At 45.2% G+C, this 15794-nt stretch overlaps 1 protein-coding gene across 3 annotated transcripts in view; it reads left to right on the forward strand.

Moving 5' to 3' along the window:
• Nucleotides 1–15794, forward strand: part of LOC135902544 (phospholipid-transporting ATPase ABCA3-like) — a 48228-nt gene that overhangs the window by 17180 nt on the left and 15254 nt on the right. For all 3 annotated transcript variants that reach the window (XM_065432677.1, XM_070535400.1, XM_065432678.1), the window contains exons 11-19: nt 3799–4009; nt 4311–4510; nt 4803–5135; nt 5884–6044; nt 8281–8494; nt 10509–10745; nt 12394–12568; nt 13350–13475; nt 14672–14835. In XM_065432677.1, the coding sequence (XP_065288749.1) occupies nt 3799–4009; nt 4311–4510; nt 4803–5135; nt 5884–6044; nt 8281–8494; nt 10509–10745; nt 12394–12568; nt 13350–13475; nt 14672–14835 (1821 nt within the window). The remainder of the gene's footprint in view (nt 1–3798; nt 4010–4310; nt 4511–4802; nt 5136–5883; nt 6045–8280; nt 8495–10508; nt 10746–12393; nt 12569–13349; nt 13476–14671; nt 14836–15794) is intronic.

Below are 15794 nucleotides of genomic sequence, written 5' to 3' on the forward strand. Positions count from 1 at the left end.
CAGTTATTAGACGCATTATATACAGTTAACTTATACAGCTACATACATAGACTCATTGGAGACTTATACGTATACTTAAATATCTTGTTGCGAGGTTTTGTGTATACATGCAGTGAACTTTGTTTCCAGTGACACTTTTTTGTCCTTTATCAAGCCGTATTTTCGCATTTGCATATCCCATTGTATCTTTGCATTTCTAATGTACGAGGGCGAGTCAAATGAAAGTGAGCCTACCCTAACCGCGCAATAATGGTTCCGTTCATTATCTGCGAGGCATGCGCGTAGGAGAACGGCATGTCTCATTTACAAAAGTGACACGCAGGTGTGAAGATAAATGTTCTTTAAGGCTCTCATACACTGGGCTGAATATGGTTGCGTCACATAATGGACACTTCAAAAGTTGAACAACTCGGTGTCGCGAAGTTTCTGACAGCTGAAGGTGTTTCCAAAACAGAAATTAATCACCATATGACTGCCGTGTACGTTGAACACTGCATTTCATTGACCCCTGTGAAGCGTTGGAGCAAACGGTTCAAAGGACGTTGCAAAGACGTTCCAAGACTGGGCCAAAACCATCGTGCAATCACCCCCCACACAATTTCAAAGGTTCATGAGCTGCTGAAACAAGAACGGAGGATAAGCATCGATGAACTGGCAGACCGTCTGAACATCAGTCACGGTTCGGTTCACGCCGTAATTCATGAGCTTCTCGGTTATCGGCTCTTTGGTGCGCAATGGATCCCCAAGATTTTTATCCATCGCGAGAAGACGGAGAAGTTTCGCGCTGCCTTGACTCATCTGATCGGGTATCACAATGAGCATGACGACTTCTTGTTTGCAACTGTGATTGGGGACGAACCTTGGTGCCACTACTACGGGCCTGAAACACGACGGCAAAGCTTACAGTGGAAACATTCGAATTTACCACACCCAAAGAACGTAAAGGCCATCATTTCCGCTGGAAAGGTGTTGTTTACTTTTTTTTCGATCGACAGGGTCCATTACTGATAGAATTTGCTAAATCTTGAGAAGCTATCAATTGTTTCCGATATTGTGAAACGCCAGAACGGCCGCGTGTCGCAATCAAGAACGAACAACGTGGAAAATTGACGAATGGGGTCATCTTGTTCCACGACAATGCCTGTCCCCACGTCGCTTATGTGGTTAATACAAAACTGGCAAAGTTCAAGTGGGAAACGCTGCAACATCCGCCATAGAGCTCAGACCTGTCACCTTGCGACTTCTAAATTTTGGGGCAACCGAAAAAACAGCTCAAGGGAACCAGATAGACTTTCTGAAGCAGCAACCCAAGGAGTTTTATAAGACGGGAATCACGCAACTCGTTAGTCAATAGGACAAATGTCTAAATTCTCATGAAGACTGCTTTTAAATAAAGTACCCCGTTGTTGGCTCATTCATTTAACTTGCCCTCATATATCTTGCAGAACTCCTGCTTTTTATACGTGCTCTCTGTCGCGACTATAACTTCGGTGTAATTACTCACGATACACGACAAGGGACAGCTACTCCTGCGAATACATTGGAACAAACGACAGCGTCATTGAGATTTTTCACTGGCCATTGCATATATACAAGAATGTAAGCACGGTTCTTGGATGACAAAGTTTCATTAAGATATTTGTCCTCAACTTGTTCAGTTCATTGCCTTTTAATTTTTTATATCAGCGGCATGCACTGCTTTCCTGGTTTCGAACTGATATAGTTCTAAAGTTCGTGTGATATTTTCTTTACTTAATAAATAGACAAAAAACATAGAAGCATTAGCGTCAGTTATGTTGGGCACAATTTTGGGCACATACGAGTATAATATTTGATGAAAAAACATACATATTTTACTTGTATTTACAGAGCGTAGCTTTCAAGAATTCGTTTGCAGCATCTTTGGCAATGACAATGCAGTTATTATTAATGTATTTGATCCCTTGGCAAATTGTTTAAGAGGAAGCTTTAGCTCGGGCCCAATCCGACGCAGTCTATTCATATACTTGTAAAACGCGGAAATGCTTTTCTGAGATAATCCTGCTAATCGCTTTTATTGAAATTGGTTGCATTTGAGAGAGGAAGGTAAATCCTAGTGTCTGTTGGAAACAGAACTTCGATTTAGGGCCTGAATTTTGTTTAAAATATTTTGGAAATTCGAAAGTTTGAAAAAATAGAAGCACGGCGTTTACAAACTAATAGCTACGCATGAAGAACAGACATTGTGGTTCTGTAAACGGCATCTATTATAACAGTCAAAGCGGACAAGTTTGCTGTGTCAATTTGTATCTTACGTTAATTGGTTACGTTGTGTACAAGGGTTCTGCAAAAGCCGTGTTTCCACAATACTAAATTTTTTTAAAGATTCATGTGTAACATATCTATTTTGTCCGCTGTAGATGTACTATTCGATGCAATTCACAGAATTGTGATATAATTTTTCATTGTTGAGTCACGGAGTTTTAAACTTGATAGTCTCGTTTCCTGAAAATTTTCAATTTTGGCCAATTTTTAATAATTGACCTCCTAAATGAAAAAGTCGAAGCCAGTAGTCACTAGAATTAAACTTTTTATTTTAAATGCCACAAACCTCCTCAAATTTGGTGAAGTGGTTGCAGGGAAAAACGAATTCCCCTTCTACATGTACTTAAATAGGAGCACCCGAGCTAAAGCTTCCTCTTAAGGAGGCTGAGCTGCAACGTGCAGCTATATATATATATATATATATATATATATATATATATATATATATATATATATATATATATATATATATATATATATATATATATATATATATATATATATATATATATATATATATATATATATATATATATATATATATATATATTGGGCCAGTGGCATAGCCCCCCCCGAACAAAATTTCTGGCTACGCCACTGCTGTACACTATTGGACTGGTGGATGCTATGAGCGGTGTAGGACTCTATGTCCTTCGTGCTTAATGCTGCAGTTCTTTAGAAGATGACCAGTTTATGTACATTCGCAGATTACAACTACAAGCTTAGCAATGACCCAGTATTAGTCTGCAGCCGTGGTGGCAACTCATGCTTCAAGAAGGAAGAGAGCATCATGGCAATTTAATCTATTTTTTTCCTGCAATTCATTATTCTAAGCGGCGACCAGGTGCCAGTTAAAGTTAAACGCACTCAATTGATGAACAATTAAGTTTCACTAAATAATAATTTTATTAACTTTACGCATGCATGTTGCTATTGCGGAATACAAGACGCTCAGCGATGAAACCTTGTCCGCTTGGAAGGAGTCCTGGGGAGGTATTCTGTAAGTGTGCACCTAGTGGACTGTTCATTTAGGCCACCAGCTGATTGGTTTTAGCTGCACCAGTGAGCAGGAGACTGGATGGGGGCGATTGTTTCCTCCTCACTAGTACCCCAGCCCAGTCAATCAGCACTTCAGCAGAAACTTAAATGACCTGTAAAAAAGTTTATACCTGTCCACAATGTAGACACAAATGCTGCTATGTCAAGAGATGTCACAATTTCCGTTGAATCTGAAAGTCTGCGGCAGACATTGAGAAAAGCTGCATTATTTCGCTGAAATAGTTGGTGCATATCGACAGGCGTGGCCAGCAAAGCATCATACAGGGACGACAGCGCTGTTCACGCTTCCTTTCTGTCGTCCCTCTATAACATTATGCTGGCCGCACCTGTTGAGAAGCCACTTCTGCAGTAAAATTGTCTCCGCTTGTACTTGTCTTCGAGCGAATTGGCACCCTTCTCCATTGAGCAGGTGTTCAATATCGCCGTACCTCGCAGATCGTTGTGCTCGACGAACCGACGGCAGGTGCCGACCCCGAGTGCAAGGGGGCTCTGTGGGAGTGCGTCCTGCGGTTCCACGAGGACAAGACCATGCTGCTGACCACACACAGCATGGAGGAGGCCGACACGCTCGGAGACCGAATCGCCGTATTGGCCGCCGGCAGGATGCGCTGCTGTGGCTCCTCGCTCTTCCTGCGCAACACTTATGGTATGGGAAATGCGGGTGCTGATTTCCGCAGCGTTATCCGTACTCTGCGTTTTGCTGCACGTTTGCACTCATGCATACACAATTTTGCTGTTTGTGAGTGTGCCTGTGTGCCTGTGTGTCGATGTGAGCGTCTTATACATATTTATACCAAGTGGCTTATATATACTTATATACCAAGTGGCTTCTTACCTATCACGTTTATAATTCTGGTGTGATCGTATATTAGTGCATTGTGTATGCTTCCCACAAGTGAAAGCTGCGCAGGTTCGAGAGCAACCGTCTGTTGCTTTCTTGCGCACAGGTACGGGATACTGGATCCGCGTGACTTTGGAAGAAGGCATCGTCTCCGATGAGCTCACTGAATTGACCCGCATCTTCCAAAAGCACGTACCCGAAGCCTGCATTGAAGATGGCGAATATAAGGCACCGCTTAATTACCTTCATCGTGGTGGAACGCAGAATATCAATGTTGGAGACATCCGCGCCGATACCCTCATCGAGGTAAGCGTCGTGATTTGGACATGCGCGGGTGACCCAAATTACACCTGATATTTTATCATACGTCGTGTTACTCCGCAAGAAGTTCTATCAGTGCTTCCATTGAGGCGCTGTCTTATTTCGACGCCATTTATGTGTTAGGTGCACGTTTGCCGTGCTCCTCACTGTTCGGTTGTTGAAATTAGTAATGTAGAGCATCACACTGCATCTTTCTTTTGATCTTTTGACAGTGAAGGTTATACACGCTTTTCACTTATAGCGATTTTTTTCCCTCGACTATTCTTGATCTGTGCAGCTGCTGAAGGAACTGGAGGAAATGTGGCAGGGGCGTTCGTTGCAATGGCTCTCGGTCTACGTGGCAGCTCTCGAAGATGTGTTGAGGCAGGTGGAGCATGATGCGGACCATATTAAGGCCTCACAGCAGCCGCAGCAGGCACCGAACGTTGAAGTGGTGCGACGAGAGCCGACGGTAGGTGGCCCTGCCACCGCAGTCGAGGCGAACTTTTCCTCGAGCGGCGATGTGCGACCCCGCCTGAGACAGCAGCTGGCCGCGCTGGTCACCAAGAAGCTACAGTACAGTCGCCGCGACTTCAGGCTGCCCACGCTGATGCTGCTGCTGCCGCTTTCGGTGAGTGCTCGGCGGATAGAATCACTCACTCACTCACTCACTCACTCACTCACTCACTCACTCACTCACTCACTCACTCACTCACTCACTCACTCACTCACTCACTCACTCACTCACTCACTCACTCACTCACTCACTCACTCACTCACTCACTCACTCACTCACTCACTCACTCACTCACTCACTCACTCACTCACTCACTCACTCACACTCACTCACTCACTTACACACTCACTCACTCACTCACTCACTCAAACACTCACTCACTCACTCTCTCACTCACTCACTCACTTGCTTATTATTTCACAACTATCACTCACTCACTCACTCACTCACTCACTCACTCACTCACTCACTCACTCACTTACACACTCACTCACTCACTCACTCACTCACTCACTCACTCACTCACTCACTCACTCACTCACTCACTCACTCACTCACTCACTCACTCACTCACTCACTCACTCACTCACTCACTTGCTTATTATTTCACAACTATTATCACTCACTGCTTTGCTCACTCGCTCACTTTCTCACGAGTGTCCTCGCTCCAGAGTTCGCTTCAAGCCACGACGCTAAACCCCATAAATAAGCTAATAGTGTACGAAGACAAAGTGTAAATAGTCGTAAGTGTACGTACCGGGGTAGCGCATCGCCAACGCCTTACAGCGGCGCTGCGTGACATTACAGGGCCTTTACTAATTACATTTGTCTGACTTGGCGATGTCTCTCTGCGCATCGGCAGGTCCTGCTGCTGTTCGTCTTTATCAACCAGACGCACATATCTCGGAAGCTCAGCTACTCCGGGCCCGTCGAGTACTCGCTGCTGAACATGTTCGGCCACACCGTCGCGTTTTACACCTCTGACGAGTCGACCAAGAGCGGACCTGCTAAGGAATACGAAAAGTGAGCTCGGCTTCATTCTTTGGGAGAGTCTAACAAGGCCAATTGCAGCGCCCACCGTGCATTCACGTGCACCCCGTAGCAAAACGGTGGCGCAGCGATGTGTCACGTCTTACAAAACAATGAGCAGGTCCCGTCGAAATTCGTTTTTCTTCTTAGATGTAGCCTTAGTGCTGCAGTTCAATTTCGATTTCGCTGTCCAAAGTCCAAATGCAGAGAGACAGAGAAATCATCTCGTCGGGTAACCGTGCACTTAGCCAGTTTGCAGTGTGTAAAAGAAAAAGTCACTGTCCTAGCGAGTAATTAAATTACAATTATTCAGGCCCTCAAATCTCACACCTCAAATATGCATGGCTGAAAAATTTATGAAAACAACATTATTCGAAAAAAAGTGTTAACGAATTTCTGGTAACTGCTCGCTACAGAGCTTACAAATGCAGAAAGAAATAACAAACTCAACGCGATAATTCACAGAGAGCTCACAATCACTGGTTAGGCTGCAAGTTCTATTCACGGAATTCCAAGCAAGACAGAAGTTCACAGGAAAACTGTGTAAATCGCTGCCTTGACGAAGACAAGACCCATGCTAGGAACGCTAGCTCCAGCGACATTTCTTATTCCACCGCTATTGGTCACATTATTCACAGTGATGGTATAGTGAGCGGAATGTCGCGAGTTTGGTGCCCAGTGTTCCAGCGAGTGCCCACAATTCAGCGGCTGTCCTGTGCATTTCGCGTGTTTCATGTAGCGCACTGCCAATTTCTTACATCGGTGCTGCGGGACATTACCATCTCATTAGTAATAATATTTTGTCTGACTTGGCGATGTCCCTGTGCGCCTCGGCAGGTCGACCAGGTCGATATAGATGGCATTTGACCAAGAGGCCAGGTGGACCGGTTCCGGATACAATGAAGTCGATATAGCAACGTAGCTTATTTTTGACCATACTGGCGCTAATTACGCCTGTACTGTTCGAAGTCAGCTGGAGCCGCTTTCAAGTCGACCACTGCTTGATCGAAGCGAACATGAACTGTACCGTAAACAGGCTTTGCCTCAACACCTATATATCTACGGCGGTGCACCCTTTACAGCAGTGTAGCGCAATGTGGTTAATGTTTGACTACACCCTAATAACGCTAATTGCCTACTATGCGACTAAGTCTCGCCTTTTACGGGTACCGCCAGAGCCGCCTTCAAGGCACGATTGCCTCGCTTGACCAGTGCCTGATCCAACAAACCCCCTCCTTTACCAAAACTGTGCCGTACACAGGCTTTGCCTCAACACGTCTATATCTACGGCGGTGCACCTTTTACAGCAGTTTAGCGCAATGTGGTTAATGTTTGACTACACCCTAATAACGCTAAGTGCCTACTATGCAACTAAGTCTCGCCTTCTACGGATACCACCAGAGCCGCCTTCAAGGCACGATTGCCTCGCTTGGCCAGTGCTTGTTCCAACCAACCCCCTCCTTTACCAAAACTGTGCCGTACACAGGCTTTGCCTCAACACGTCTATATCTACGGCGGTGCACCCTTTACAGTAGTATTGCGCGATGTGGTTAATTTTCGACTGCATTGACGCTAATTCCACCTGTATCGTTAATTTTACTTACCCTGGGACTAAGTCTCTCTTCATGCGGGTACCGCCGGAGGCGTTTTCCAGGCACCATTGCCTCGCTCGGCCACTGCTTGATCCAAGCAAACCCCATCTCTTTACCAAAACTGTGCCGCGCACAGCCTTCGCCTCAGCACGTATATATCTACGGCGGTATACCCTTTACAGTAGTATAAAGCAATGTGATTAATTTTCGACTATATTGACTCTAATTAAGCCCGTACAATTATTTTACTTACTCTGTGAGTAATTCTCCCTGTTTTTTTCCTGTTGAGACCTACGTTTTGACACCTCTTGTGACTCGCTACGACGCTCAGGAAGAGCTAAAGGACAGTTTTAATTTTGTAAATCATCTAAAAAATTTCTTCAAAAAAAGAAAAAAAGAAAAAGAAAATCGGCAGAACTCGTCCGCGATGACTTTCAGAAAGCTCTCCCAGATGCAGCCTGTTCTGCCCCGCTGGCACTGCAGAATTTGGCTTGAGTATTGTCAGCTATATAAGAGCGCGCGTTCGTGGAGCGCGCGCGCAGCAAGTCGATAGAGGTTAGAAATGAAGAAAAAATATGGGCACCAACGTGGGTGAAACGGACTAAGAATCCTCTCACATTAAGAAAATGTTTCTGCAGGTACCTATCGCAGGAGCAAGGTGCCGAAGTGCGCGACCTTGGCAATGAAGATCCATACCCGTGGCTGCAGAACTTGGCACTGAGCAACTACCGCCGATACCGCTCGCAGTATATCATCGGTGCTCAGTTCAGGTCCATCAACAACCTGTCGGGCGTGCCAGAGAGCGCCATCGTGCCGGGAAGCCAAATAGAAGGCAACGAGACGGCTTTAGAGGTGCGACGCGACATAATGTGTGCAAGCAGCTTTGTCTACCGAGCTGTATATACAAGTATCAGCGAGTTTGCCTAGTTTCATGTAAACATGTTGGAATACATATCGGCGTACCCTGCAGCCATGATGTTCAATGTACCTGTTACATATGTGCTTTCTTCATATAGTTGTAACTATAACAAAGAGTTAAGCCCCTCGGATCTCCTTGTTTTTCTCACTATTATAGAAAAAAATGCTTTAATCCACCAGAAAAAGAAAGTGGTGGATGCTAAGTTGTAGCAAGCCTGCTGCAATCCTTTCAATATTATACAAAAATTTTGCTCCATTTAGTTCGTTTTCTTTATTAATGCAGCACATTATTGCGTGACTGCCAGCAAGATCTGGCGATGATGAGGACGGTCGATACAGTGAAGATTTGCGAAAAGCAATTTTTATAGAAATCGTTGTAGGCTGACAGACATGGAAAGCGTAATTTTTTTTTTGTCGGTTCCTGACTCGTCTTTCTTGTTTTAGTTCTTATAGTGCGTAGCATTCTTGGGGTACTTCATGCACTTTTCGGGGGCTGAGTTTATATGTATCTTGCCGTTTTCTCGCCTTCATGGGTCACTGGGCAGTAAGTACATGGTCAAGTGGGCAGCGTATCGGGCTGTTGTGCTTGGGGAACACGGCTCGAAACGAACCATTGGACCAACTTCCGTCACCGAGTATGCCGCAATGTGTGCATGTGTGCCGCTCTTCAACCACTCTGTGCCGCTCTTCAACGAACTTCGTTTACGCCGACACAGATCACTGTAGATGCGGGACTAGATATGCGCCGCTGTTCAGTGAAAGTGAAACTTTTTTGACACCGACTTTGAGCACTGGTTATGTGGCAATTGGTCTGGGCTGGTCTTCAATGAACCTCCTGGATGCCAACTTGGGTCATATGGCATGCACCAGTAGGCGTGCGCGGCTCTTCAATGAACCTCTTTGACGCCAACTTGGGTAAATAGGTATGTGCCACTGAGAATTTGCTGCTCCACAATGACGAAAAAGATCCTTAAATTTATCCGATGCTGAGCAGACTCGAAGCCACGTCACAAGGGCTCCTCGTGGACTGCAACCCGATGCATTAGCAGGCTGCGCCACAAATGAACGTGGTATGTGCCGCTTTTCAAAGAAAGCTTTTCACACCAATGCTTTAACATGCTGCGCCATATATGCACTGGGTATGTGCCGCTCCCCAATGAACCTTCGCCACTGGGCGAAGTATGTGCCAGTGGGCGCGCGGCAAGAGTGGGAACAATCGTCAGGTTTCTCAGGAACCAGCGCGCCACGCTTGTCGTCTCGGAGTTCCCGCGCGGACTTCTCGGCGGCGCCACTAGACGGCACAGCTTCTCCAGAAGCAAGCACGAGTGAGGAGCCCGGTTGCCGCATGACGTGTTTGTAAATGTACACAAGCGCTGGCGCACCATGCATTTTGGAGGCCACGCACAGCCTTCGTAGCGGTGGCATGCTATAGATGGACCCGCTGCTGTACACGCCTCATACGCTCTTTACGACAGTGGCGAAACGTTGTTTCGCTATATTGATTCAATGCTAAACGCATTACTGTCGGCAGTCATCGTCAGTTTAATTCTGCCAAATTCCTTGATTTTTTTTTCATTTCGATGACCTTAACTGTACCACGGAGCACTTCCATGGGGCTGTGGGTGGAAGTAAATTTCGAAATAGCTGGTCATGCGTTTTTGGCGCCAAATTGTGTAAACAAATATAAAATGTTTCCTCCCGTACTCTACCAAAGGTACGTACTAGTGCTTAATCTATGAAAAAAGAAACACGTCGCATGCATTGAGCTTGCTACGAGGATTCCTTGTGTGTTTCTGAGTATACCTTTCTGAGCAGCGCTCTAACTTCTGAGCGTAATTGGTACCAGTACGGGGCCGAATACACGTACAGGGTATCGCAACTCGTACTCTCCTAGTTGTACGGGGCTATTCCTGCGAGGTATGCGATAACATTAACCTCGCGCATGCAGGTGACGGCGTGGCACAGCGGCTACTCGCCCCATTCGTCGGCCGTGTCCATCGTTGCGGCGTCGCGCGCCTTCCTTCCCGGTTGGCGGCTGCGCGTGGTCAACCACCCGCTGCCCAAGGAGAATCCGAGGCCGGAACCGGACCCCACCATAGTGCTCGTCACGCGCTTGATGTGCGCCGTCTTCGCGCCCGTTGGTCTGGCTTTCCTCGGCGCCGCATACGTCCTCTTCCCCGTACAGGTGCACAGTACACACCCCCTCACCCGAGGGTTTAGGCTCTAGAATTGGTGCGTTACGACAAAGAAATTAACTGCGCGAAGCGAGCGAAGATGCAGAAAAAGAAACGATATAGCGCAAAACATTTGTTGCTTGTCAGATCAGTTCTCCCGAAATCCTAAAGCTGGAGGCGGTTTCGCAAAGGGAAATGTTGTCATCCATCCGAAAGTACCACGAAGCTACAAAGGCTATGTCATGTTGCTATCGAGTGGATGACCATTCATGCGATGATGATGGTTATTATGATTATTTTATTGGCATGGTACTTCGGTGCGGGGCGGTAAACAATATAGTTACCTCGCCTGCTTGCACTATTCGGGTTCTGATCCTACTATTCTGCATTCTAGCTGCGCCTCGAACTGTTGATTATTTTGGCCACGCCTTGCGATCTGCTGTTGTCTTCTGATTAGCTTAGATAGTATAACGACCGCCCGTAAACCGTCGGTCCAGGGCTCGATTTCCGTACTAGAACGAAACTGTCTGCGACTGCGAACACTTTCATTGTCGGAAACCTGCATGGATTTCCTTTCTAGCTTCGCGCTACATTTAGCTGGTTTACAATTATTCCTTTCATTTGTTACTTGTGTTACTTGGGCGCACATTGTTTTCTTTGTTGCACTCCAATCGACAAGTGCATATTGGTGTAATGGGGCGCACCAAAGATGATGATGTATAACACAAATTTGGTGCATGGATAAGCAGTCAAACATGAAACAATCGGTAGCAAGACTACAAATTAAAAATTATAACACCGCTGTGCTCGTACAGCCCTTAGAGGCACAATACTACAACTTAATCATGACTCGGTTTCTAACAGATGTAGGTGGCTCTATGATGACCTACGTATGACTGTATATATGATCTATGTGTAGCATGGCAAGAGTCCGCAGCTCATGAGCGGGGCATTCTAAGCGATCGCTTCTTGGCTACTTCAGCAACTTTCCATGGTCATTGGTTGGTAATGGCGTCTCCGACATAAAACCAGCTGACCGGCCAAAACACGCGGCAAGGGCAACAAGTTTGGCGCGAGCTAGTGCGTTTCTCACGCAATATAGACGGAACGGCCGCGGTACCGACGAATCTAATCGGCATAGTCATATATGAATGCGTACGTGCCCTGCAGATGTGCTGGTGACGGAGGCTTTGTTCTCAGTCGAATCACGGAATGAAATAACCAACTGCACCTATATATACTGATCAAAACAAATATACTTGGAATGCATAATTCATTTATTAACGCCTTCCTTGCCTCCCCGCCCCCCGAGTCTGGCGTGTCTTCTCTGTTGGTTTCTCGCCAAGTAGAATAGGACGATCCCCGGTGGCTGTATAATTAGCGGTCACGTGAGCTCGTGTGGTGAAAGGCTCCGCGGTAACGCGGGCTGGGTAGCGTAGTTAAGGCTGAACATATGAAAACCCTGAGCTTCTTCGCTCGTCGGGCAATTACTATGATATATATATATATATATATATATATATATATATATATATATATATATATATATATATATATATATATATATATATATATATATATATATATGTGTGTGTGTGTGTGTGTGTGTGTGTGTGTGTGTGTGTGTGTGTGAACGCGTTACGTGCGCGCTGGTCGCAGGAGCGCGTGCGCAACGTGAAGCTGCTCCAGCTGCAGTGCGGTGCCAGCTCAGCCGCGTTCTGGGGCTCGGCGTTCGCCGTTGACCTGGCGTTCCACGCGCTCTGCTCGATGGTGCTCCTGAGCCCGTTTATGATTTTGGACCGACACCAGGTGTACTCGGACGCCTCCACAATTGGTACGACAATGCTCTGCAATGCGAACGGTGAAGACTGGAAAAATTTTCTTGAAAATCGCAAGGGTGTCGGTGAGCGTAAACAGAGAGCCCAAAGGGACACCGAAGAGCAACGCTAAAGCCAGTTCAGGCTGGTAAGGTTTCTGTTCGACGAAATTGCTTATGCTTATTTATTTGGCACAGAAATGTTGAATTTTGCTTGTGCAGATTGGACATATATATACCAATGACGCTTTATTATGCCGTCTTCACTGTTTATGAGGTAGCTGTTTATTAGGTCCACATATATATATATCTTAGATTTTTCTTAGATTCTTAGACAACCGACAGAGATCGGCAGATAGATCTAAAATCGTCTCTTAGATTGGCATATTGAGGATATATATATATATTATTCCGCGGTATTCGAATCGCACTCGACGGGTGCTTTTCGTTGTCTTTGGCGACACAACGGTGTATATTAAAGTAACATGAATTTTCTCGAAAGCTCACGGCAACAACGTGAATTAACGAATTCCCTCACAGCATGTGCTACTGAAAACTGTCTTCTCTGCTCGCTAGGCTCCGTTACGGCGCTGCTGTTTGCAGGCGAAGATTCAGCGCTCGTTGTCCGTAGCGGGACAAAACGGCACGTCTCTCCACGTAAAGCTTGGCGCCCTTCTAGTCACGCTGTGCCTGATGCCTGCTGCATAGTTCTTTATTCTATTTATAGAAACGATGTGTTGACTAGATTCGCGAAGAATCGTGGCTGCGTAACGCCTGTGTTTTGCGCCCTCTGGTGCAGGTTCCCTGTACGCCTTGATGGTGAGCTACGGGTGCGCGTCGATTCCTCTCGCGTACGTCGTCTCGCTGGTCTGCGACCAACCGTCGACGGGATACGTGACTATCGCAAGCATCAGCATTGTCGCTGGTAAGACTCGTACGCATGTCACTGCATGCATACTAAGGCGTTGTGAGTGCTATTCATCTGGGAGAGCAATAACTCATGGCACAGTCACAAGCTATATGACAGTGAACGCGGGGACGGATGCCTCTCGATACAGGCGGAACACTCTGTCGATCGGCTGGTTTATTCTCGTAGCTTGTAGGCTTAGAGGACGCGCTCGCTATGATCACTCGCGCGTCGTCTGCTACCCTCGTCGCCGTCTGGTACCTGGCACATGCCGTGTCACGTTTGCATGCACATTGACTCAGACTGCAGCAAACGACTCGCAAATGCGATCAAGGAGTGCATCCGCTTAACCTAACTTACGAAAATGTACCAGCTGTTCCCAAAAGTTATCTGCAATTACCGAGCGCCACGCGCTGACGGGTTCATTATCACAAAGCTTGTGACTGTACATTCCCTGCTGAGTATGGACGAGTGATAGTCGTATCATTTATTCACGAGAGAATTTTCATGTGATTATAAGAGAATATATTTACCACGTTCGAAAAAGGTATTGGAAGGCTGCTCTAACTGGATACTGAAAAAAAGAACCAATGCATTAGCCTACATTTATTTAGATTACTGTTATACTATTACAAATAGGTAGATTTCCTTGCGAGCGGAAGCTTTATAAGAGAAAGGTCGACGCACCTCGGCTTTTGCGAACCCCTTTACAGCGTTTTCAGTTTAATCATTTTTACAGAGTTCCCTGACGTTTAAAATAAAAATAAAAAATGTATGAAGTGCATTCCATAGTAAGCAAGGACTCAATGTCTCAACGTTTGTTTAAAAAAGGAGGGGGGGGGGGTAGCTGCGTATGTGGCGTGATAATTAAAAGGGGAAGTTCTGCTTTTGCTTTCTCTGCTAGTACACGACCTTTATTTTCGCCAAAGGAATATAAACAGGGTTCTAAAAAAAAAGGTTTATACTTCTAACAGGTCTGCTGTTGAGATTTATTGTATCTTAAAAAAAAATCTTGTCATTCGAAAGCAGCTATTAGTAGTCTTCAAACTAAAAGTTCAGGAAAATAAAGACGCAGGTTTTCACAGCGCAAGAAGCAGTCGCAGTACGAAGTAAGATGGTGCTACCGCACTAAAGAGTGACTCCGCGTGACTATGACGATCGCGGCGCACCCGACCGATGCATGCACCGTCATCGTGTACGTGTTGCGTCTGCAGGCATGATTCTGAACGTGAGCATGTCGCTGCTATATTTATTGCCGGCACTGCTGGAACCAACGAACAACGAAACGATGGACACTACGGGACTGGACACCGCCCTGTGGGTCTTCAGGGGTATACCCAGCTTCTCCCTCGCCTGGGGAATCTCTAACTGCCTCCAAGTGAGTTCACATCCCACGACTCAGTGGTCATATTATATATATATATATATATATATATATATATATATATATATATATATATATATATATATATATATATATATATATATATATATATATATATATATATATATATATATATATATATATATATATATATATATATATATATCTGCACGAAAACTTATACGCCTTAGAGCAACCACTCCATCGAAATCGAGTAACTGTAGCTTAAGAGCCGCAATATATATATATATATATATATATATATATATATATATATATATATATATATATATATATATATATATATATATATATATATATATATATATATATATATATATATATATATATATATATATATATATATATATATATATATATACCAGAAAAAAAGCAGTTCTGGGTCCGGGTAAATATTCACAGTGAAGTAGACGCGCGTATGAAGCGGTTTATTGACGTTTCGGCCGGGGTCCGGCCTTCATCAGAACCCGAAACGATATATATATATATATATATATTGCGGCTCTTAAGCTACAGTTACTCGATTTCGATGGAGGGGTTGCTCTAAGGCATATAAGTTTTCGTGCAGTAACATTTTAGAGTGATTTCTACATATGATCGTGTAAATACATTATTGTGGTGTGTTTCTGCGTGCAACTCACTCAATCCCTTAAGAGAGTGGTGAAGGACAGTGCTGCGTTTTTTACAAGACGCGCAAGCATCCAGTGAGAACGACACCGATCAAAAAGAACAAAAAAAATGTATGCATGACATCGGTTTTACAATGATTTTTTTTAAGAGCGCCCATTGCTCAGTCTTTCCTCCAACCAGTCAGCATGATGTTGGCCGAACATAGCGAAAATGGCGGCGTATTGTTTTATCAGCTGTTAGCTCTCATTTGACCTCCATCGGTGCTTCACGGCCGTCAGCATGGCGCTGCTCTCTAGTTGCGA

The sequence above is a fragment of the Dermacentor albipictus genome, chromosome 3, assembly GCF_038994185.2.
Source record: "Dermacentor albipictus isolate Rhodes 1998 colony chromosome 3, USDA_Dalb.pri_finalv2, whole genome shotgun sequence".
NCBI classification, from domain to species: domain Eukaryota; kingdom Metazoa; phylum Arthropoda; class Arachnida; order Ixodida; family Ixodidae; genus Dermacentor; species Dermacentor albipictus.